Below are 24,921 nucleotides of genomic sequence, written 5' to 3'. Positions count from 1 at the left end.
GATCTTTGTCACCTTAAAGCCTCCCGGTTGTTCCTCTCTGTGGTGGATCTTTGTCACCTTAAAGCCTCCCGGTTGTTCCTCTCTGTGGTGGATCTTTGTCACCTTAAAGCCTCCCGGTTGTTCCTCTCTGTGGTGGATCTTTGTCACCTTAAAGCCTCCCGGTTGTTCCTCTCTGTGGTGGATCTTTGTCACCTTAAAGCCTCTCGGTTGTTCCTCTCTGTGGTGGATCTTTGTCACCTTAAAGCCTCTCGGTTGTTCCTCTCTGTGGTGGATCTTTGTCACCTTAAAGCCTCCCGGTTGTTCCTCTCTGTGGTGGATCTTTGTCACCTTAAAGCCTCTCGGTTGTTCCTCTCTGTGGTGGATCTTTGTCACCTTAAAGCCTCTCGGTTGTTCCTCTCTGTGGTGGATCTTTGTCACCTTAAAGCCTCCCGGTTGTTCCTCTCTGTGGTGGATCTTTGTCACCTTAAAGCCTCTCGGTTGTTCCTCTCTGTGGTGGATCTTTGTCACCTTAAAGCCTCCCGGTTGTTCCTCTCTGTGGTGGATCTTTGTCACCTTAAAGCCTCCCGGTTGTTCCTCTCTGTGGTGGATCTTTGTCACCTTAAAGCCTTCCGGTTGTTCCTCTCTGTGGTGGATCTTTGTCTCCTTAAAGCCTCCCGGTTGTTCCTCTCTGTGGTGGATCTTTGTCACCTTAAAGCCTCCCGGTTGTTCCTCTCTGTGGTGGATCTTTGTCACCTTAAAGCCTCTCGGTTGTTCCTCTCTGTGGTGGATCTTTGTCACCTTAAAGCCTCCCGGTTGTTCCTCTCTGTGGTGGATCTTTGTCACCTTAAAGCCTCCCGGTTGTTCCTCTCTGTGGTGGATCTTTGTCTCCTTAAAGCCTTCCGGCTGTATATTCCTGGGTGTTTAACCCCTACTCTCCTGCAGCAGGTGAAGGGGACGTGGATGACCTCTGCAGGGGAGATCCTGGCTCTCCGGAGGGCCCTGCTCAACCCCGTCACATGTCATCAGTTCCGGCGCTTCGTCTCTCTGAAGGGAGACTTCCTGGAGAATGACATCGTGTTCTGGCTGGAGGTCCAGAGGTACAAGGTAAGGTTGAACCAAACCTTCTGTTCTGGCTGGAGGTCCAGAGGTACAAGGTAAGACTGATCCAAACCTTCTGTTCTGGCTGGAGGTCCAGAGGTAAGACTGAACCAAACCTTCTGAGCTGGCTGGAGGTCCAGAGGTAAGACTGAACCAAACCTTCTGGCTGGAGGTCCAGAGGTAAGACTGAACCAAACCTTCTGGCTGGAGGTCCAGAGGTAAGACTGAACCAAACCTTCTGGCTGGAAGTCCAGAGGTAAGACTGAACCAAACCCTCTGGCTGGAGGTCCAGAGGTAAGACTGAACCAAACCTTCTGGCTGGAGGTCCAGAGGTAAGACTGAACCAAACCCTCTGGCTGGAGGTCCAGAGGTAAGACTGAACCAAACCTTCTGGCTGGAGGTCCAGAGGTAAGACTGAACCAAACCTTCTGGCTGGAGGTCCAGAGGTAAGACTGAACCAAACCTTCTGGCTGGAGGTCCAGAGGTAAGACTGAACCAAACCTTCTGGCTGGAGGTCCAGAGGTAAGACTGAACCAAACCTTCTGGCTGGAGGTCCAGAGGTAAGACTGAACCAAACCTTCTGGCTGGAGGTCCAGAGGTAAGACTGAACCAAACCTTCTGGCTGGAGGTCCAGAGGTAAGACTGAACCAAACCTTCTGGCTGGAGGTCCAGAGGTAAGACTGAACCAAACCCTCTGGCTGGAGGTCCAGAGGTAAGACTGAACCAAACCTTCTGGCTGGAGGTCCAGAGGTAAGACTGAACCAAACCTTCTGGCTGGAGGTCCAGAGGTAAGACTGAACCAAACCTTCTGGCTGGAGGTCCAGAGGTAAGACTGACCCAAACCTTCTGGCTGGAGGTCCAGAGGTAAGACTGAACCAAACCTTCTGGCTGGAGGTCCAGAGGTAAGACTGAACCAAACCTTCTGGCTGGAGGTCCAGAGGTAAGACTGAACCAAACCTTCTGGCTGGAGGTCCAGAGGTAAGACTGAACCAAACCTTCTGGCTGGAGGTCCAGAGGTAAGACTGAACCAAACCTTCTGGCTGGAGGTCCAGAGGTAAGACTGAACCAAACCCTCTGGCTGGAGGTCCAGAGGTAAGACTGAACCAAACCTTCTGGCTGGAGGTCCAGAGGTAAGACTGAACCAAACCCTCTGGCTGGAGGTCCAGAGGTAAGACTGAACCAAACCCTCTGGCTGGAGGTCCAGAGGTAAGACTGAACCAAACCTTCTGGCTGGAGGTCCAGAGGTAAGACTGAACCAAACCCTCTGGCTCGAGGTCCAGAGGTAAGACTGAACCAAACCCTCTGGCTGGAGGTCCAGAGGTAAGACTGAACCAAACCCTCTGGCTGGAGGTCCAGAGGTAAGACTGAACCAAACCCTCTGGCTGGAGGTCCAGAGGTAAGACTGAACCAAACCCTCTGGCTGGAGGTCCAGAGGTAAGACTGAACCAAACCTTCTGGCTGGAGGTCCAGAGGTAAGACTGAACCAAACCCTCTGGCTGGAGGTCCAGAGGTAAGACAGAACCAAACCCTCTATCTGGAGGTCCAGAGGTAAGACTGAACCAAACCCTCTGGCTGGAGGTCCAGAGGTAAGACTGAACCAAACCCTCTGGCTGGAGGTCCAGAGGTAAGACTGAACCAAACCTTCTGGCTGGAGGTCCAGAGGTAAGACTGAACCAAACCTTCTGGCTGGAGGTCCAGAGGTAAGACTGAACCAAACCCTCTGGCTGGAGGTCCAGAGGTAAGACTGAACCAAACCTTCTGGCTGGAGGTCCAGAGGTAAGACTGAACCAAACCTTCTGGCTGGAGGTCCAGAGGTAAGACTGAACCAAACCTTCTGGCTGGAGGTCCAGAGGTAAGACTGAACCAAACCTTCTGGCTGGAGGTCCAGAGGTAAGACTGAACCAAACCTTCTGGCTGGAGGTCCAGAGGTAAGACTGAACCAAACCTTCTGGCTGGAGGTCCAGAGGTAAGACTGAACCAAACCTTCTGGCTGGAGGTCCAGAGGTAAGACTGAACCAAACCCTCTGGCTGGAGGTCCAGAGGTAAGACTGAACCAAACCCTCTGGCTGGAGGTCCAGAGGTAAGACTGAACCAAACCCTCTGGCTGGAGGTCCAGAGGTAAGACTGAACCAAACCCTCTGGCTGGAGGTCCAGAGGTAAGACTGAACCAAACCCTCTGGCTGGAGGTCCAGAGGTAAGACTGAACCAAACCCTCTGGCTGGAGGTCCAGAGGTAAGACTGAACCAAACCTTCTGGCTGGAGGTCCAGAGGTAAGACTGAACCAAACCCTCTGGCTGGAGGTCCAGAGGTAAGACTGAACCAAACCCTCTGGCTGGAGGTCCAGAGGTAAGACTGAACCAAACCTTCTGGCTGGAGGTCCAGAGGTAAGACTGAACCAAACCCTCTGGCTGGAGGTCCAGAGGTAAGACTGAACCAAACCTTCTGGCTGGAGGTCCAGAGGTAAGACTGAACCAAACCCTCTGGCTGGAGGTCCAGAGGTAAGACTGAACCAAACCTTCTGGCTGGAGGTCCAGAGGTAAGACTGAACCAAACCCTCTGGCTGGAGGTCCAGAGGTAAGACTGAACCAAACCCTCTGGCTGGAGGTCCAGAGGTAAGACTGAACCAAACCCTCTGGCTGGAGGTCCAGAGGTAAGACTGAACCAAACCCTCTGGCTGGAGGTCCAGAGGTAAGACTGAACCAAACCTTCTGGCTGGAGGTCCAGAGGTAAGACTGAACCAAACCCTCTGGCTGGAGGTCCAGAGGTAAGACTGAACCAAACCTTCTGGCTGGAGGTCCAGAGGTAAGACTGAACCAAACCCTCTGGCTGGAGGTCCAGAGGTAAGACTGAACCAAACCTTCTGGCTGGAGGTCCAGAGGTAAGACTGAACCAAACCCTCTGGCTGGAGGTCCAGAGGTAAGACTGAACCAAACCTTCTGGCTGGAGGTCCAGAGGTAAGACTGAACCAAACCCTCTGGCTGGAGGTCCAGAGGTAAGACTGAACCAAATCTTCTGGCTGGAGGTCCAGAGGTAAGACTGAACCAAACCCTCTGGCTGGAGGTCCAGAGGTAAGACTGAACCAAACCTTCTGGCTGGAGGTCCAGAGGTAAGACTGAACCAAACCCTCTGGCTGGAGGTCCAGAGGTAAGACTGAACCAAACCCTCTGGCTGGAGGTCCAGAGGTAAGACTGAACCAAACCCTCTGGCTGGAGGTCCAGAGGTAAGACTGAACCAAACCCTCTGGCTGGAGGTCCAGAGGTAAGACTGAACCAAACCTTCTGGCTGGAGGTCCAGAGGTAAGACTGAACCAAACCCTCTGGCTGGAGGTCCAGAGGTAAGACTGAACCAAACCTTCTGGCTGGAGGTCCAGAGGTAAGACTGAACCAAACCCTCTGGCTGGAGGTCCAGAGGTAAGACTGAACCAAACCTTCTGGCTGGAGGTCCAGAGGTAAGACTGAACCAAACCCTCTGGCTGGAGGTCCAGAGGTAAGACTGAACCAAACCTTCTGGCTGGAGGTCCAGAGGTAAGACTGAACCAAACCCTCTGGCTGGAGGTCCAGAGGTAAGACTGAACCAAATCTTCTGGCTGGAGGTCCAGAGATACAAGGTAAAACCTTTTTACACATAGAAATACATAACTTCGATTGCTATATTCTTACATGTGTGACTAGTTTTTTGGCTTTATCCTTCAAAACTGGACTGGGAGTGTTATCTCTGAGGTCTACACTGGGCCTTGGTAATCTGGTGCTGTTATCTCTGAGGTCTACACTGGGCCTTGGTAATCTGGTGCTGTTATCTCTGAGGTCTACACTGGGCCTTGGTAATCTGGTGATGTTATCTCTGAGGTCTACACTGGGCCTTGGTAATCTGGTGCTGTTATCTCTGGGGTCTACACTGGGCCTTGGTAATCTGGTGCTGTTATCTCTGGGGTCTACACTGGGCCTTGGTAATCTGGTGCTGTTATCTCTGGGGTCTACACTGGGCCTTGGTAATCTGGTGCTGTTATCTCTGGGGTCTACACTGGGCCTTGGTAATCTGGTGCTGTTATCTCTGGGGTCTACACTGGGCCTTGGTAATCTGGTGCTGTTATTTCTGGGGTCTACACTGGGTTTTGGTAATCTGGTGCTGTTATCTCTGGGGTCTACACTGGGCCTAGGTAATCTGGTGCTGTTATCTCTGGGGTCTACACTGGGCCTAGGTAATCTGGTGCTGTTATCTCTGGGGTCTACACTGGGCCTAGGTAATCTGGTGCTGTTATCTCTGGGATCTACATTGGGCCTTGGTAATCTGGTGCTGTTATCTCTGAGGTCTACACTGGGCCTTGGTAATCTGGTGCTGTTATCTCTGGGATCTACATTGGGCCTTGGTAATCTGGTGCTGTTATCTCTGAGGTCTACACTGGGCCTTGGTAATCTGGTGCTGTTATCTCTGGGGTCTACACTGGGCTTCTTGAATGAATAATAGTTCTGTCCCCCCTATACATCCCTCCATCCCTCCCTCCCCACATGCCACCCCTCTCTCCCTCCATCCCTCTCCCCCCCATACCATCCATCCCTCTCTCCACCCCCCATACCATCCCTCCCTCCCTCCCCCCTATCCCTCCCTCCCTCCCCCCAAATGCCATCCCTCCCTCCCTCCCCCTATCCCTCCCCCCAAATGCCACCCCTCCCTCCCTCCCCCCTATCCCTCCCTCCCTCCCCCCAAATGCCATCCCTCCCTCCCCCTATCCCTCCCTCCCTCCCCCCACATGCCATCCCTCCCTTCATCCCTCCCTCCCCCCCATGCCAACCCTTCATCCCTCCCTCCCCCCCATGCCACCCCTTCCTCCCTCCCTCTCCCCCCATCCCTCCCTCCCTCCTCCCCCATTAGGACCTGTGTCATTCCCACTGTTTGGAGGCTGTAGTCCAGGACAAGGTGTCCACCATCATCAGCTGTTTCATCCAGTCCGCCGTCCCCCCGGCCCTGCAGATAGACATCCCCCCAGAGCAGGCATCACACATCCTGGAGAGGAGGAGGGAGATGGGGCCCTACGTCTTCAGAGAGGCTCAGGTACACAGACAGACAGACAGACAGACAGACAGACAGACAGACAGACAGACAGATTACACACACTCTTTCTCTCTCTGTCTCTGTCTCTCTCTCTCTCTATCTCTCTGTCTCTTTGTCTCTGTCTCTCTCTTTGTCTCTCTCTCTGTCTCTCTCTCTCTCTCTCTGTGTCTCTCTCTGTCTCTCTCTCTCTCTCTCTCTCTGTCTCTCTCTCTCTCTCTCTCTCTCTCTCTCTCTCTGTGTAGTAGATGTGTGTGTTCAGTGAGCTACTGAAGCTGTGGCCAGAGTTCCTGTCGTTCAGCAGCGGTGTGCAAGAGGAGGAGGTGTTGCCGATGTTGCAGAACAGCGTGAACAAACAGAGTGCTAAACTGCAGCGCCGCAGAAGGAGAGAGGAGGAAAAGGAAGTGGAGAGGAGAGCCCAGGAGGAAGTGGAGAGGAGAGCCGAGGAGGAAGTGGAAGGGTTTCCAGAGCAGGAGGAGAAACACAGAGGACAACAGGAGAGCAGAGAGCTGCTTTACCCGAACCAACAGGTAAACACCTCTTGGTCCTACTGTCTAACTACATGTCTCTATAACAGTTGTCTTGGTCCTATTCTAACTACATGTCTCTATAACAGTTGTCTTGGTCCTATTCTAACTACATGTCTCTATAACAGTTGTCTTGGTCCTATTCTAACTACATGTCTCTATAACAGTTGTATTGGTCCTATTCTAACTACATGTCTCTATAACAGTTGTCTTGGTCCTATTCTAACTACATGTGTCTTCTATAACAGTTGTGTTGGTCCTATTCTAACTACATGTCTCTATAACAGTTGTCTTGGTCCTATTCTAACTACATGTCTCTATAACAGTTGTCTTGGTCCTTTTCTAACTACATGTCTCTATAACAGTTGTCTTGGTCCTATTCTAACTACATGTCTCTATAACAGTTGTCTTGGTCCTATTCTAACTACATGTCTCTATAACAGTTGTCTTGGTCCTATTCTAACTACATGTCTCTATAACAGTTGTCTTGGTCCTACTGTCTAACTACATGTCTCTATAACAGTTGTCTTGGTCCTATTCTAACTATATGTCTCTATAACAGTTGTCTTGGTCCTATTCTAACTACATGTCTCTATAACAGTTGTCTTGGTCCTATTCTAACTACATGTCTCTATAACAGTTGTCTTGGTCCTATTCTAACTACATGTCTCTATAACAGTTGTCTTGGTCCTATTCTAACTACATGTCTCTATAACAGCTGTCTTGGTCCTAATCTAACTACATGTCTCTATAACAGTTGTCTTGGTCCTATTCTAACTACATGTCTCTATAACAGTTGTCTTGGTCCTATTCTAACTACATGTCTCTATAACAGTTGTCTTGGTCCTATTCTAACTACATGTGTCTTCTATAACAGTTGTCTTGGTCCTATTCTAACTACATGTCTCTATAACAGTTGTCTTGGTCCTATTCTAACTACATGTCTCTATAACAGTTGTCTTGGTCCTATTCTAACTACATGTGTCTTCTATAACAGTTGTGTTGGTCCTATTCTAACTACATGTCTCTATAACAGTTGTCTTGGTCCTATTCTAACTACATGTCTCTATAACAGTTGTCTTGGTCCTATTCTAACTACATGTCTCTATAACAGTTGTCTTGGTCCTATTCTAACTACATGTCTCTATAACAGTTGTCTTGGTCCTATTCTAACTACATGTCTCTATAACAGTTGTCTTGGTCCTATTCTAACTACATGTCTCTATAACAGTTGTCTTGGTCCTATTCTAACTACATGTCTCTATAACAGTTGTCTTGGTCCTACTCTAACTACATGTCTCTATAACAGTTGTCTTGGTCCTATTCTAACTACATGTCTCTATAACAGTTGTCTTGGTCCTATTCTAACTACATGTCTCTATAACAGTTGTCTTGGTCCTATTCTAACTACATGTCTCTATAACAGTTGTCTTGGTCCTATTCTAACTACATGTCTCTATAACAGTTGTCTTGGTCCTATTCTAACTACATGTCTCTATAACAGTTGTCTTGGTCCTATTCTAACTACATGTCTCTATAACAGTTGTCTTGGTCCTATTCTAACTACATGTGTCTTCTATAACAGTTGTCTTGGTCCTATTCTAACTACATGTCTCTATAACAGTTGTCTTGGTCCTATTCTAACTACATGTCTCTATAACAGTTGTCTTGGTCCTATTCTAACTACATGTGTCTTCTATAACAGTTGTGTTGGTCCTATTCTAACTACATGTCTCTATAACAGTTGTCTTGGTCCTATTCTAACTACATGTCTCTATAACAGTTGTCTTGGTCCTATTCTAACTACATGTCTCTATAACAGTTGTCTTGGTCCTATTCTAACTACATGTCTCTATAACAGTTGTCTTGGTCCTATTCTAACTACATGTCTCTATAACAGTTGTCTTGGTCCTATTCTAACTACATGTCTCTATAACAGTTGTCTTGGTCCTATTCTAACTACATGTCTCTATAACAGTTGTCTTGGTCCTATTCTAACTACATGTCTCTATAACAGTTGTCTTGGTCCTATTCTAACTACATGTCTCTATAACAGTTGTCTTGGTCCTATTCTAACTACATGTCTCTATAACAGTTGTCTTGGTCCTATTCTAACTACATGTCTCTATAACAGTTGTCTTGGTCCTATTCTAACTACATGTCTCTATAACAGTTGTCTTGGTCCTATTCTAACTACATGTCTCTATAACAGTTGTCTTGGTCCTATTCTAACTACATGTCTCTATAACAGTTGTCTTGGTCCTATTCTAACTACATGTCTCTATAACAGTTGTCTTGGTCCTAATCTAACTACATGTCTCTATAACAGTTGTCTTGGTCCTATTCTAACTACATGTCTCTATAACAGTTGTCTTGGTCCTATTCTAACTACATGTCTCTATAACAGTTGTCTTGGTCCTATTCTAACTACATGTCTCTATAACAGTTGTCTTGGTCCTATTCTAACTACATGTCTCTATAACAGTTGTCTTGGTCCTATTCTAACTACATGTCTCTATAACAGTTGTCTTGGTCCTATTCTAACTACATGTCTCTATAACAGTTGTCTTGGTCCTATTCTAACTACATGTCTCTATAACAGTTGTCTTGGTCCTATTCTAACTACATGTCTCTATAACAGTTGTCTTGGTCCTATTCTAACTACATGTCTCTATAACAGTTGTCTTGGTCCTATTCTAACTACATGTCTCTATAACAGTTGTCTTGGTCCTATTCTAACTACATGTCTCTATAACAGTTGTCTTGGTCCTATTCTAACTACATGTCTCTATAACAGTTGTCTTGGTCCTATTCTAACTACATGTCTCTATAACAGTTGTCTTGGTCCTATTCTAACTACATGTCTCTATAACAGTTGTCTTGGTCCTATTCTAACTACATGTCTCTATAACAGTTGTCTTGGTCCTATTCTAACTACATGTCTCTATAACAGTTGTCTTGGTCCTATTCTAACTACATGTCTCTATAACAGTTGTCTTGGTCCTATTCTAACTACATGTCTCTATAACAGTTGTCTTGGTCCTATTCTAACTACATGTCTCTATAACAGTTGTCTTGGTCCTATTCTAACTACATGTCTCTATAACAGTTGTCTTGGTCCTATTCTAACTACATGTCTCTATAACAGTTGTCTTGGTCCTATTCTAACTACATGTCTCTATAACAGTTGTCTTGGTCCTATTCTAACTACATGTCTCTATAACAGTTGTCTTGGTCCTATTCTAACTACATGGTCTCTATAACAGTTGTCTTGGTCCTATTCTAACTACATGTCTCTATAACAGTTGTCTTGGTCCTATTCTAACTACATGTCTCTATAACAGTTGTCTTGGTCCTATTCTAACTACATGTGTCTTCTATAACAGTTGTGTTGGTCCTATTCTAACTACATGTCTCTATAACAGTTGTCTTGGTCCTATTCTAACTACATGTCTCTATAACAGTTGTCTTGGTCCTATTCTAACTACATGTCTCTATAACAGTTGTCTTGGTCCTATTCTAACTACATGTCTCTATAACAGTTGTCTTGGTCCTATTCTAACTACATGTCTCTATAACAGTTGTCTTGGTCCTATTCTAACTACATGTCTCTATAACAGTTGTCTTGGTCCTATTCTAACTACATGTCTCTATAACAGTTGTCTTGGTCCTATTCTAACTACATGTCTCTATAACAGTTGTCTTGGTCCTATTCTAACTACATGTCTCTATAACAGTTGTCTTGGTCCTATTCTAACTACATGTCTCTATAACAGTTGTCTTGGTCCTATTCTAACTACATGTCTCTATAACAGTTGTCTTGGTCCTATTCTAACTACATGTCTCTATAACAGTTGTCTTGGTCCTATTCTAACTACATGTCTCTATAACAGTTGTCTTGGTCCTATTCTAACTACATGTCTCTATAACAGTTGTCTTGGTCCTATTCTAACTACATGTCTCTATAACAGTTGTCTTGGTCCTATTCTAACTACATGTCTCTATAACAGTTGTCTTGGTCCTATTCTAACTACATGTCTCTATAACAGTTGTCTTGGTCCTATTCTAACTACATGTCTCTATAACAGTTGTCTTGGTCCTATTCTAACTACATGTCTCTATAACAGTTGTCTTGGTCCTATTCTAACTACATGTCTCTATAACAGTTGTCTTGGTCCTATTCTAACTACATGTCTCTATAACAGTTGTCTTGGTCCTATTCTAACTACATGTCTCTATAACAGTTGTCTTGGTCCTATTCTAACTACATGTCTCTATAACAGTTGTCTTGGTCCTATTCTAACTACATGTCTCTATAACAGTTGTCTTGGTCCTATTCTAACTACATGTCTCTATAACAGTTGTCTTGGTCCTATTCTAACTACATGTCTCTATAACAGTTGTCTTGGTCCTATTCTAACTACATGTCTCTATAACAGTTGTCTTGGTCCTATTCTAACTACATGTCTCTATAACAGTTGTCTTGGTCCTATTCTAACTACATGTCTCTATAACAGTTGTCTTGGTCCTATTCTAACTACATGTCTCTATAACAGTTGTCTTGGTCCTATTCTAACTACATGTCTCTATAACAGTTGTCTTGGTCCTATTCTAACTACATGTCTCTATAACAGTTGTCTTGGTCCTATTCTAACTACATGTCTCTATAACAGTTGTCTTGGTCCTATTCTAACTACATGTCTCTATAACAGTTGTCTTGGTCCTATTCTAACTACATGTCTCTATAACAGTTGTCTTGGTCCTATTCTAACTACATGTCTCTATAACAGTTGTCTTGGTCCTATTCTAACTACATGTCTCTATAACAGTTGTCTTGGTCCTATTCTAACTACATGTCTCTATAACAGTTGTCTTGGTCCTATTCTAACTACATGTCTCTATAACAGTTGTCTTGGTCCTATTCTAACTACATGTCTCTATAACAGTTGTCTTGGTCCTATTCTAACTACATGTCTCTATAACAGTTGTCTTGGTCCTATTCTAACTACATGTCTCTATAACAGTTGTCTTGGTCCTATTCTAACTACATGTCTCTATAACAGTTGTCTTGGTCCTATTCTAACTACATGTCTCTATAACAGTTGTCTTGGTCCTATTCTAACTACATGTCTCTATAACAGTTGTCTTGGTCCTATTCTAACTACATGTCTCTATAACAGTTGTCTTGGTCCTATTCTAACTACATGTCTCTATAACAGTTGTCTTGGTCCTATTCTAACTACATGTCTCTATAACAGTTGTCTTGGTCCTATTCTAACTACATGTCTCTATAACAGTTGTCTTGGTCCTATTCTAACTACATGTCTCTATAACAGTTGTCTTGGTCCTATTCTAACTACATGTCTTCTATAACAGTTGTCTTGGTCCTATTCTAACTACATGTCTCTATAACAGTTGTCTTGGTCCTATTCTAACTACATGTCTCTATAACAGTTGTCTTGGTCCTATTCTAACTACATGTCTCTATAACAGTTGTCTTGGTCCTATTCTAACTACATGTCTCTATAACAGTTGTCTTGGTCCTATTCTAACTACATGTCTCTATAACAGTTGTCTTGGTCCTATTCTAACTACATGTCTCTATAACAGTTGTCTTGGTCCTATTCTAACTACATGTCTCTATAACAGTTGTCTTGGTCCTATTCTAACTACATGTCTCTATAACAGTTGTCTTGGTCCTATTCTAACTACATGTCTCTATAACAGTTGTCTTGGTCCTATTCTAACTACATGTCTCTATAACAGTTGTCTTGGTCCTATTCTAACTACATGTCTCTATAACAGTTGTCTTGGTCCTATTCTAACTACATGTCTCTATAACAGTTGTCTTGGTCCTATTCTAACTACATGTCTCTATAACAGTTGTCTTGGTCCTATTCTAACTACATGTCTCTATAACAGTTGTCTTGGTCCTATTCTAACTACATGTCTCTATAACAGTTGTCTTGGTCCTATTCTAACTACATGTCTCTATAACAGTTGTCTTGGTCCTATTCTAACTACATGTCTCTATAACAGTTGTCTTGGTCCTATTCTAACTACATGTCTCTATAACAGTTGTCTTGGTCCTATTCTAACTACATGTCTCTATAACAGTTGTCTTGGTCCTATTCTAACTACATGTCTCTATAACAGTTGTCTTGGTCCTATTCTAACTACATGTCTCTATAACAGTTGTCTTGGTCCTATTCTAACTACATGTCTCTATAACAGTTGTCTTGGTCCTATTCTAACTACATGTCTCTATAACAGTTGTCTTGGTCCTATTCTAACTACATGTCTCTATAACAGTTGTCTTGGTCCTATTCTAACTACATGTCTCTATAACAGTTGTCTTGGTCCTATTCTAACTACATGTCTCTATAACAGTTGTCTTGGTCCTATTCTAACTACATGTCTCTATAACAGTTGTCTTGGTCCTATTCTAACTACATGTCTCTATAACAGTTGTCTTGGTCCTATTCTAACTACATGTCTCTATAACAGTTGTCTTGGTCCTATTCTAACTACATGTCTCTATAACAGTTGTCTTGGTCCTATTCTAACTACATGTCTCTATAACAGTTGTCTTGGTCCTATTCTAACTACATGTCTCTATAACAGTTGTCTTGGTCCTATTCTAACTACATGTCTCTATAACAGTTGTCTTGGTCCTATTCTAACTACATGTCTCTATAACAGTTGTCTTGGTCCTATTCTAACTACATGTCTCTATAACAGTTGTCTTGGTCCTATTCTAACTACATGTCTCTATAACAGTTGTCTTGGTCCTATTCTAACTACATGTCTCTATAACAGTTGTCTTGGTCCTATTCTAACTACATGTCTCTATAACAGTTGTCTTGGTCCTATTCTAACTACATGTCTCTATAACAGTTGTCTTGGTCCTATTCTAACTACATGTCTCTATAACAGTTGTCTTGGTCCTATTCTAACTACATGTCTCTATAACAGTTGTCTTGGTCCTATTCTAACTACATGTCTCTATAACAGTTGTCTTGGTCCTATTCTAACTACATGTCTCTATAACAGTTGTCTTGGTCCTATTCTAACTACATGTCTCTATAACAGTTGTCTTGGTCCTATTCTAACTACATGTCTCTATAACAGTTGTCTTGGTCCTACTCTAACTACATGTCTCTATAACAGTTGTCTTGGTCCTATTCTAACTACATGTCTCTATAACAGTTGTCTTGGTCCTATTCTAACTACATGTCTCTATAACAGTTGTCTTGGTCCTATTCTAACTACATGTCTCTATAACAGTTGTCTTGGTCCTATTCTAACTACATGTCTCTATAACAGTTGTCTTGGTCCTATTCTAACTACATGTCTCTATAACAGTTGTCTTGGTCCTATTCTAACTACATGTCTCTATAACAGTTGTCTTGGTCCTATTCTAACTACATGTCTCTATAACAGTTGTCTTGGTCCTATTCTAACTACATGTCTCTATAACAGTTGTCTTGGTCCTATTCTAACTACATGTCTCTATAACAGTTGTCTTGGTCCTATTCTAACTACATGTCTCTATAACAGTTGTCTTGGTCCTATTCTAACTACATGTCTCTATAACAGTTGTCTTGGTCCTATTCTAACTACATGTCTCTATAACAGTTGTCTTGGTCCTATTCTAACTACATGTCTCTATAACAGTTGTCTTGGTCCTATTCTAACTACATGTCTCTATAACAGTTGTCTTGGTCCTATTCTAACTACATGTCTCTATAACAGTTGTCTTGGTCCTATTCTAACTACATGTCTCTATAACAGTTGTCTTGGTCCTATTCTAACTACATGTCTCTATAACAGTTGTCTTGGTCCTATTCTAACTACATGTCTCTATAACAGTTGTCTTGGTCCTATTCTAACTACATGTCTCTATAACAGTTGTCTTGGTCCTATTCTAACTACATGTCTCTATAACAGTTGTCTTGGTCCTATTCTAACTACATGTCTCTATAACAGTTGTCTTGGTCCTATTCTAACTACATGTCTCTATAACAGTTGTCTTGGTCCTATTCTAACTACATGTCTCTATAACAGTTGTCTTGGTCCTATTCTAACTACATGTCTCTATAACAGTTGTCTTGGTCCTATTCTAACTACATGTCTCTATAACAGTTGTCTTGGTCCTATTCTAACTACATGTCTCTATAACAGTTGTCTTGGTCCTATTCTAACTACATGTCTCTATAACAGTTGTCTTGGTCCTATTCTAACTACATGTCTCTATAACAGTTGTCTTGGTCCTATTCTAACTACATGTCTCTATAACAGTTGTCTTGGTCCTATTCTAACTACATGTCTCTATAACAGTTGTCTTGGTCCTATTCTAACTACATGTCTCTATAACAGTTGTCTTGGTCCTATTCTAACTACATGTCTCTATAACAGTTGTCTTGGTCCTATTCTAACTACATGTCTCTATAACAGTTGTCTTGGTCCTATTCTAACTACATGTGTCTTCTATAACAGTTGTGTTGGTCCTATTCTAACTACATGTCTCTATAACAGTTGTCTTGGTCCTATTCTAACTACATGTCTCTATAACAGTTGTCTTAGTCCTACTGTCTAACTACATGTCTCTATAACAGTTGTCTTGGTCCTATTCTAACTACATGTCTCTATAACAGTTGTCTTGGTCCTATTCTAACTACATGTCTCTATAACAGTTGTCTTGGTCCTATTCTAACTACATGTGTCTTCTATAACAGTTGTGTTGGTCCTATTCTAACTACATGTCTCTATAACAGTTGTCTTGGTCCTATTCTAACTACATGTCTCTATAACAGTTGTCTTAGTCCTACTGTCTAACTACATGTCTCTATAACAGTTGTCTTGGTCCTATTCTAACTACATGTCTCTATAACAGTTGTCTTGGTCCTATTCTAACTACATGTCTCTATAACAGTTGTCTTGGTCCTATTCTAACTACATGTCTCTATAACAGTTGTCTTGGTCCTATTCTAACTACATGTCTCTATAACAGTTGTCTTGGTCCTATTCTAACTACATGTCTCTATAACAGTTGTCTTGGTCCTACTCTAACTACATGTCTCTATAACAGTTGTCTTGGTCCTATTCTAACTACATGTCTCTATAACAGTTGTCTTGGTCCTATTCTAACTAGATGTCTCTTCTATAACAGTTGTCTTGGTCCTATTCTAACTACATGTCTCTATAACAGTTGTCTTGGTCCTATTCTAACTACATGTCTCTATAACAGTTGTCTTGGTCCTATTCTAACTACATGTCTCTATAACAGTTGTCTTGGTCCTACTCTAACTACATGTCTCTATAACAGTTGTCTTGGTCCTACTCTAACTACATGTCTCTATAACAGTTGTCTTGGTCCTATTCTAACTACATGTCTCTATAACAGTTGTCTTGGTCCTATTCTAACTACATGTCTCTATAACAGTTGTCTTGGTCCTATTCTAACTACATGTCTCTATAACAGTTGTCTTGGTCCTATTCTAACTACATGTCTCTATAACAGTTGTCTTGGTCCTATTCTAACTACATGTCTCTATAACAGTTGTCTTGGTCCTATTCTAACTACATGTCTCTATAACAGTTGTCTTGGTCCTATTCTAACTACATGTCTCTATAACAGTTGTCTTGGTCCTATTCTAACTACATGTCTCTATAACAGCTGTCTTGGTCCTAATCTAACTACATGTCTCTATAACAGTTGTCTTGGTCCTATTCTAACTACATGTCTCTATAACAGTTGTCTTGGTCCTAATCTAACTACATGTCTCTATAACAGTTGTCTTGGTCCTATTCTAACTACATGTCTCTATAACAGTTGTCTTGGTCCTATTCTAACTACATGTCTCTATAACAGTTGTCTTGGTCCTATTCTAACTACATGTCTCTATAACAGTTGTCTTGGTCCTATTCTAACTACATGTCTCTATAACAGTTGTCTTGGTCCTATTCTAACTACATGTCTCTATAACAGCTGTCTTGGTCCTATTCTAACTACATGTCTCTATAACAGTTGTCTTGGTCCTATTCTAACTACATGTCTCTATAACAGTTGTCTTGGTCCTATTCTAACTACATGTCTCTATAACAGTTGTCTTGGTCCTATTCTAACTACATGTCTCTATAACAGTTTTCTTGGCCCTATTCTAACTACATGTCTCTATAACAGTTTTCTTGGCCCTATTCTAACTACATGTCTCTATAACAGTTGTCTTGGTCCTAATCTAACTACATGTCTCTATAACAGTTGTCTTGGTCCTATTCTAACTACATGTCTCTATAACAGTTGTCTTGGTCCTATTCTAACTACATGTCTCTATAACAGTTGTCTTGGTCCTATTCTAACTACATGTGTCTTCTATATCAGTTGTGTTGGTCCTATTCTAACTACATGTCTCTATAACAGTTGTCTTGGTCCTATTCTAACTACATGTCTCTATAACAGTTGTCTTAGTCCTACTGTCTAACTACATGTCTCTATAACAGTTGTCTTGGTCCTATTCTAACTACATGTCTCTATAACAGTTGTCTTGGTCCTATTCTAACTACATGTCTCTATAACAGTTGTCTTGGTCCTATTCTAACTACATGTCTCTATAACAGTTGTCTTGGTCCTATTCTAACTACATGTGTCTTCTATAACAGTTGTGTTGGTCCTATTCTAACTACATGTCTCTATAACAGTTGTCTTGGTCCTATTCTAACTACATGTCTCTATAACAGTTGTCTTAGTCCTACTGTCTAACTACATGTCTCTATAACAGTTGTCTTGGTCCTATTCTAACTACATGTCTCTATAACAGTTGTCTTGGTCCTATTCTAACTACATGTCTCTATAACAGTTGTCTTGGTCCTATTCTAACTACATGTCTCTATAACAGTTGTCTTGGTCCTATTCTAACTACATGTCTCTATAACAGTTGTCTTGGTCCTATTCTAACTACATGTCTCTATAACAGTTGTCTTGGTCCTACTCTAACTACATGTCTCTATAACAGTTGTCTTGGTCCTATTCTAACTACATGTCTCTATAACAGTTGTCTTGGTCCTATTCTAACTAGATGTCTCTTCTATAACAGTTGTCTTGGTCCTATTCTAACTACATGTCTCTATAACAGTTGTCTTGGTCCTATTCTAACTACATGTCTCTATAACAGTTGTCTTGGTCCTATTCTAACTACATGTCTCTATAACAGTTGTCTTGGTCCTATTCTAACTACATGTCTCTATAACAGTTGTCTTTGTCCTATTCTAACTACATGTCTCTATAACAGTTGTCTTGGTCCTATTCTAACTACATGTCTCTATAACAGTTGTCTTGGCCCTATTCTAACTACATGTCTCTATAACAGTTGTCTTGGTCCTATTCTAACTACATGTCTCTATAACAGTTGTCTTGGTCCTATTCTAACTACATGTCTCTATAACAGTTGTCTTGGTCCTATTCTAACTACATGTCTCTATAACAGTTGTCTTGGTCCTATTCTAACTACATGTCTCTATAACAGTTGTCTTGGTCCTATTCTAACTACATGTCTCTATAACAGTTGTCTTGGTCCTATTCTAACTACATGTCTCTATAACAGTTGTCTTGGTCCTACTCTAACTACATGTCTCTATAACAGTTGTCTTGGTCCTACTCTAAATACCTGGTCGCCCTGGAAAGAGAGGAGGTGCTGCTGAGGAGACAGGCCCAGCTGGAACTCACCTCCTCCACTGGGACAGGTAGGAGTCTACAGATCTCAGACCTTGTGGCTGTAGTAATGATCTCAGACCTTGTGGCTGTAGTAATGATCTCAGACCTTGTGGCTGTAGTAATGATCTCAGACCTTGTGGCTGTAGTAATGATGATCTCAGACCTTGTGGCTGTAGTAATGATCTCAGACCTTGTGGCTGTAGTAATGATCTCAGACCGTGTGGCTGTAGTAATGATCTCAGACCTTGTGGCTGTAGTAATGATCTCAGACCTTGTGGCTGTAGTAATGATCTCAGGCCTTGTGGCTGTAGTAATGATGATCTCAGACCTTGTGGCTGTAGTAATGATCTCAGACCATGTGGCTGTAGTAATGATGATCTCAGACCTTGTGGCTGTAGTAATGATCTCAGACCTTGTGGCTGTAGTAATGATCTCAGACCTTGTGGCTGTAGTAATGATCTCAGACCTTGTGGCTGTAGTAATGATCTCAGACCTTGTGGCTGTAGTAATGATCTCAGACCTTGTGGCTGTAGTAATGATCTCAGACCATATGGCTGTAGTAATGATCTCAGACCTTGTGGCTGTAGTAATGATCTCAGACCTTGTGGCTGTAGTAATGATCACAGACCTTGTGGCTGTAGTAATGATCTCAGGCCTTGTGGCTGTAGTAATGATGATCTCAGACCGTGTGGCTGTAGTAATGTTCTCAGACCGTGTGGCTGTAGTAATGATCTCAGACCGTGTGGCTGTAGTAATGATCTCAGACCTTGTGGCTGTAGTAATGATCTCAGACCTTGTGGCTGTAGTAATGACCTCAGACCTTGTGGCTGTAGTAATGATCTCAGGCCTTGTGGCTGTAGTAATGATGATCTCAGACCGTGTGGCTGTAGTAATGATCTCAGGCCTTGTGGCTGTAGTAATGATCTCAGGCCTTGTGGCTGTAGTAATGATGATCTCAGACCGTGTGGCTGTAGTAATGATCTCAGGCCTTGTGGCTGTAGTAATGATCTCAGACCTTGTGGCTGTAGTAATGGTGATCTCAGACCTTGTGGCTGTAGTAATGATCTCAGACCTTGTGGCTGTAGTAATGATCTCAGACCGTGTGGCTGTATTAATGATCTCAGACCTTGTGGCTGTAGTAATGATCTCAGACCGTGTGGCTGTAGTAATGATCTCAGACCGTGTGGCTGTAGTAATGGTGATCTCAGACCTTGTGGCTGTAGTAATGATCTCAGACCTTGTGGCTGTAGTAATGATCTCAGACCTTGTGGCTGTAGTAATGATCTCAGACCTTGTGGCTGTAGTAATGATCTCAGACCGTGTGGCTGTAGTAATGATCTCAGACCGTGAGGCTGTAGTAATGATCTCAGACCGTGTGGCTGTAGTAATGATCTCAGACCGTGAGGCTGTAGTAATGATCTCAGACCTTGTGGCTGTAGTAATGATCTCAGACCTTGTGGCTGTAGTAATGATAGAACCATGACCTTCTGTCTACATGGAAACATGGACCTTCTGTCTACATGGAAACATGGACCTTCTGTCTACATGGAAACATGGACCTTCTGTCTACATAGAACCATGGACCTTCTGTCTACATGGAAACATGGACCTTCTGTCTACATGGAAACATGGACCTTCTGTCTACATGGAAACATGGACCTTCTGTCTATATAGACACATGGACCTTCTGTATCTGTAGCTTTGAGACAAATCTCACATTGAAGAGTCAGTCAGCGCCGTCTGTCCTCACGTTGAAGAACCAGTCAGCGCTGTCTGTCCTCACGTTGAAGAACCAGTCAGCGCCGTCTGTCCTCACGTTGAAGAACCAGTCAGCGCCGTCTGTCCTCATGTTGAAGAGTCAGTCAGCGCTGTCTGTCCTCACGTTGAAGAGTCAGTCAGCGCTGTCTGTCCTCACGTTGAAGAACCAGTCAGCGCTGTCTGTCCTCACGTTGAAGAACCAGTCAGCGCTGTCTGTCCTCACGTTGAAGAGTCAGTCAGCGCCGTCTGTCCTCACGTTGAAGAACCAGTCAGCGCTGTCTGTCCTCACGTTGAAGAGTCAGTCAGCGCTGTCTGTCCTCACGTTGAAGAACCAGTCAGCGCTGTCTGTCCTCATGTTGAAGAACCAGTCAGCGCTGTCTGTCCTCACGTTGAAGAGTCAGTCAGCGCTGTCTGTCCTCATGTTGAAGAACCAGTCAGCGCTGTCTGTCCTCACGTTGAAGAGTCAGTCAGTGCTGTCTGTCCTCACGTTGAAGAACCAGTCAGCGCTGTCTGTCCTCACGTTGAAGAACCAGTCAGCGCTGTCTGTCCTCACGTTGAAGAGTCAGTCAGCGCTGTCTGTCCTCACGTTGAAGAGTCAGTCAGCGCTGTCTGTCCTCACGTTGAAGAGTCAGTCAGCGCCGTCTGTCCTCATGTTGAAGAGTCAGTCAGCGCTGTCTGTCCTCACGTTGAAGAACCAGTCAGCGCCGTCTGTCCTCACGTTGTAAAAACACACCTGACGGCGCTTAACGACCACAACAATAAGTCTTCTCTCCTCTCACCTGTCCTCCAGACTCGTCCTCTGCCCACAGTCTGAAGTCAGAGGGCAGCAGACACTCCTGACAGAGCCAACACCAGGCCCAGCAGAGCTCTATCGTCTCCCCCAGGACAGAACCGACACCAGGCCCAGCGGACCTCTATCGTCTCCCCCAGGACAGAACCGACACCAGGCCCAGCGGACCTCTATCGTCTCCCCCAGGACAGAACCAACACCAGGCCCAGCAGAGCTCTATCGTCTCCCCCAGGACAGAACCAACACCAGGCCCAGCGGACCTCTATCGTCTCCCCCAGGACAGAACCAACACCAGGCCCAGCAGAGCTCTATCGTCTCCCCCAGGACAGAACCAACACCAGGCCCAGCGGACCTCTATCGTCTCCCCCAGGACAGAGCCAGGCCCAGCAGAGCTCTATCGTCTCCCCCAGGACAGAACCAACACCAGGCCCAGCGGACCTCTATCGTCTCCCCCAGGACAGAACCGACACCAGGCCCAGCAGAGCTCTATCGTCTCCCCCAGGACAGAACCAACACCAGGCCCAGCAGAGCTCTATCGTCTCCCCCAGGACAGAACCAACACCAGGCCCAGCGGACCTCTATCGTCTCCCCCAGGACAGGAAATGGGCTTGTTTGAGTGGTAAGCCTGAAGCAAACCCGACTGCAGACGATCGTGGAGAAATGAATTCTGGGAAGGTGTATCTGTTTCAGCGTTAAGTCTGATACTGACGTGACTTTCCAACAGCAAGACTCAGTACAACACGGTAGTGTTGACACTTTTCAGAAAAGTTGTTTGTTTGTAATGTAGAAATAAAGGTCTCTATCCCCCTGTAAATGTGTGTAGCCTACATTGTAATATGAACTGGGGAGAGAGAGACTCAAATATCACATTTCATTTGTACATATCCACTATAAACATGAATCTCGGTAAAGTTGCTTTCTGTTTAGTTCACCTTCTTTGGTCCTGTTCGCATGGGTCAAATAAAAACACAAATTGATTGGTTGACAAATAGTTCCTCCCACAATGCAGGCGATGTCTGTCAAGTTTGCAGTTGGTGAGGAGCAACTGCAGAAATGTCTTAGTCGACGTCATGAACCTTCGATCACATGGTTGTTGTAAAGGTCATGCAGGTCGACATGTAGGAGCAAGTCGGACAATTTAGATCCCCATAATGCAACACACTCTGAAAGGGAGTGACCAATGATTGTCACAGACTTGACAAACCTGATCTACTCAAACGCGCCCAGTGGCTGGCAGGCAGACAGACAGACAGACAGGCAGACAGACAGGCAGGCAGGCAGACAGGCTGGCAGACAGACAGGCTGGCAGACAGACAGGCAGGCAGGCAGACAGGCAGGCAGGCAGGCAGACAGACAGACAGGCAGGCTGGCAGACAGACAGACAGACAGACAGGCAGGCAGGCAGACAGACAGGCAGGCAGGCAGACAGACAGGCAGGCAGGCAGACAGACAGACAAGCGGACAGACAGGCAGACAGACAGACAGGCAGGCAGACAGACAGGCAGGCAGACAGACAGGCAGACAGACGGACAGGCAGACAGACAGACAGACAGACAGACGGACAGGCAGGCAGACAGACAGACAGACAGACAGGCGGATCCCACAGAGATGAATCAGATAAGTGCTCTCAACATGATGTCACCTCCTAGTGGCCTTGTCAGGATAATACTGAGCCCTAATGTCACCTCCTAGTGGCTTTGTCAGGATAATACTGAGCCCTAATGTCACCTCCTAGTGGCTTTGTCAGGATAATACTGAGCCCTAATGTCACCTCCTAGTGGCTTTGTCAGGATAATACTGAGCCCTAATGTCACCTCCTAGTGGCCTTGTCAGGATAATACTGAGCCCTAATGTCACCTCCTAGTGGCCTTGTCAGGATAATACTGAGCCCTAATGTCACCTCCTAGTGGCTTTGTCAGGATAATACTGAGCCCTAATGTCACCTCCTAGTGGCCTTGTCAGGATAATACTGAGCCCTAATGTCACCTCCTAGTGGCTTTGTCAGGATAATACTGAGCCCTAATGTCACCTAGTCAGGATAATACCGAGCCCTAATGTCACCTCCTAGTGGCTTTGTCAGGATAATACTGAGCCCTAATGTCACCTCCTAGTGGCTTTGTCAGGATAATACTGAGCCCTAATGTCACCTCCTTGTCAGGATAATACTGAGCCCTAATGTCACCTCCTAGTGGCCTTGTCAGGATAATACTGAGCCCTAATGTCACCTCCTAGTGGCCTTGTCAGGATAATACTGAGCCCTAATGTCACCTCCTAGTGGCCTTGTCAGGATAATACTGAGCCCTAATGTCACCTCCTAGTGGCTTTGTCAGGATAATACTGAGCCCTAATGTCACCTAGTCAGGATAATACCGAGCCCTAATGTCACCTCCTAGTGGCTTTGTCAGGATAATACTGAGCCCTAATGTCACCTCCTAGTGGCCTTGTCAGGATAATACTGAGCCCTAATGTCACCTCCTAGTGGCTTTGTCAGGATAATACTGAGCCCTAATGTCACCTCCTAGTGGCTTTGTCAGGATAATACTGAGCCCTAATGTCACCTAGTCAGGATAATACCGAGCCCTAATGTCACCTCCTAGTGGCTTTGTCAGGATAATACTGAGCCCTAATGTCACCTCCTAGTCAGGATAATACCGAGCCCTAATGTCACCTCCTAGTGGCCTTGTCAGGATAATACTGAGCCCTAATGTCACCTCCTAGTGGCCTTGTCAGGATAATACTGAGCCCTAATGTCACCTCCTAGTGGCCTTGTCAGGATAATACTGAGCCCTAATGTCACCTCCTAGTGGCCTTGTCAGGATAATACTGAGCCCTAATGTCACCTCCTAGTGGCTTTGTCAGGATAATACTGAGCCCTAATGTCACCTAGTCAGGATAATACCGAGCCCTAATGTCACCTCCTAGTGGCTTTGTCAGGATAATACTGAGCCCTAATGTCACCTCCTAGTGGCCTTGTCAGGATAATACTGAGCCCTAATGTCACCTCCTAGTGGCTTTGTCAGGATAATACTGAGCCCTAATGTCACCTCCTAGTCAGGATAATACTGAGCCCTAATGTCACCTCCTAGTGGCTTTGTCAGGATAATACTGAGCCCTAATGTCACCTCCTAGTGGCCTTGTCAGGATAAGACTGAGCCCTAATGTCACCTCCTTGTCAGGATACTGAGCCCTAATGTCACCTCCTAGTGGCCTTGTCAGGATAATACTGAGCCCTAATGTCACCTCCTAGTCAGGATAATACTGAGCCCTAATGTCACCTCCTAGTCAGGATAATACTGAGCCCTAATGTCACCTCCTAGTCAGGATAATACTGAGCCCTAATGTCACCTCCTAGTCAGGATAATACTGAGCCCTAATGTCACCTCCTAGTGGCTTTGTCAGGATATTACTGAGCCCTAATGTCACCTCCTAGTCAGGATAATACTGAGCCCTAATGTCACCTCCTAGTGGCTTTGTCAGGATAATACTGAGCCCTAATGTCACCTCCTAGTGGCCTTGTCAGGATAATACTGAGCCCTAATGTCACCTTCTAGTGGCTTTGTCAGGATAATACTGAGCCCTAATGTCACCTAGTCAGGATAATACCGAGCTCTAATGTCACCTCCTAGTGGCTTTGTCAGGATAATACTGAGCCCTAATGTCACCTCCTAGTCAGGATAATATCGAGCCCTAATGTCACCTCCTAGTGGCCTTGTCAGGATAATACTGAGCCCTAATGTCACCTCATAGTGGCCTTGTCAGGATAATACTGAGCCCTAATGTCACCTCCTAGTGGCTTTGTCAGGATAATACTGAGCCCTAATGTCACCTCCTAGTGGCCTTGTCAGGATAATACTGAGCCCTAATGTCACCTCCTTGTCAGGATACTGAGCCCTAATGTCACCTCCTAGTGGCCTTGTCAGGATAATACTGAGCCCTAATGTCACCTCCTAGTCAGGATAATACTGAGCCCTAATGTCACCTCCTAGTCAGGATAATACTGAGCCCTAATG

The 24,921-nt window shown here is 44.2% G+C and overlaps 1 protein-coding gene across 1 annotated transcript in view; it reads left to right on the top strand.

Annotated features, from left to right (window-relative positions):
* LOC129856774 (regulator of G-protein signaling 22-like) overlaps positions 1 to 21,534 on the top strand; it is a 49,570-nt gene extending 28,036 nt beyond the window's left edge. The window contains 5 exon segments of the mRNA XM_055924490.1: positions 922 to 1,083; positions 5,947 to 6,126; positions 6,372 to 6,653; positions 18,293 to 18,392; positions 20,912 to 21,534. Of these exon segments, the coding sequence (XP_055780465.1) occupies positions 922 to 1,083; positions 5,947 to 6,126; positions 6,372 to 6,653; positions 18,293 to 18,392; positions 20,912 to 21,534 (1,347 nt within the window).
* The last annotated feature ends 3,387 nt before the right edge of the window (positions 21,535 to 24,921 follow it).

This window comes from Salvelinus fontinalis, chromosome 6, assembly GCF_029448725.1.
Source record: "Salvelinus fontinalis isolate EN_2023a chromosome 6, ASM2944872v1, whole genome shotgun sequence".
NCBI lineage: Eukaryota > Metazoa > Chordata > Actinopteri > Salmoniformes > Salmonidae > Salvelinus > Salvelinus fontinalis.
Note: the sequence above shows the minus strand (reverse complement) of the source record. Positions and strands in the feature narration are given on the sequence as shown.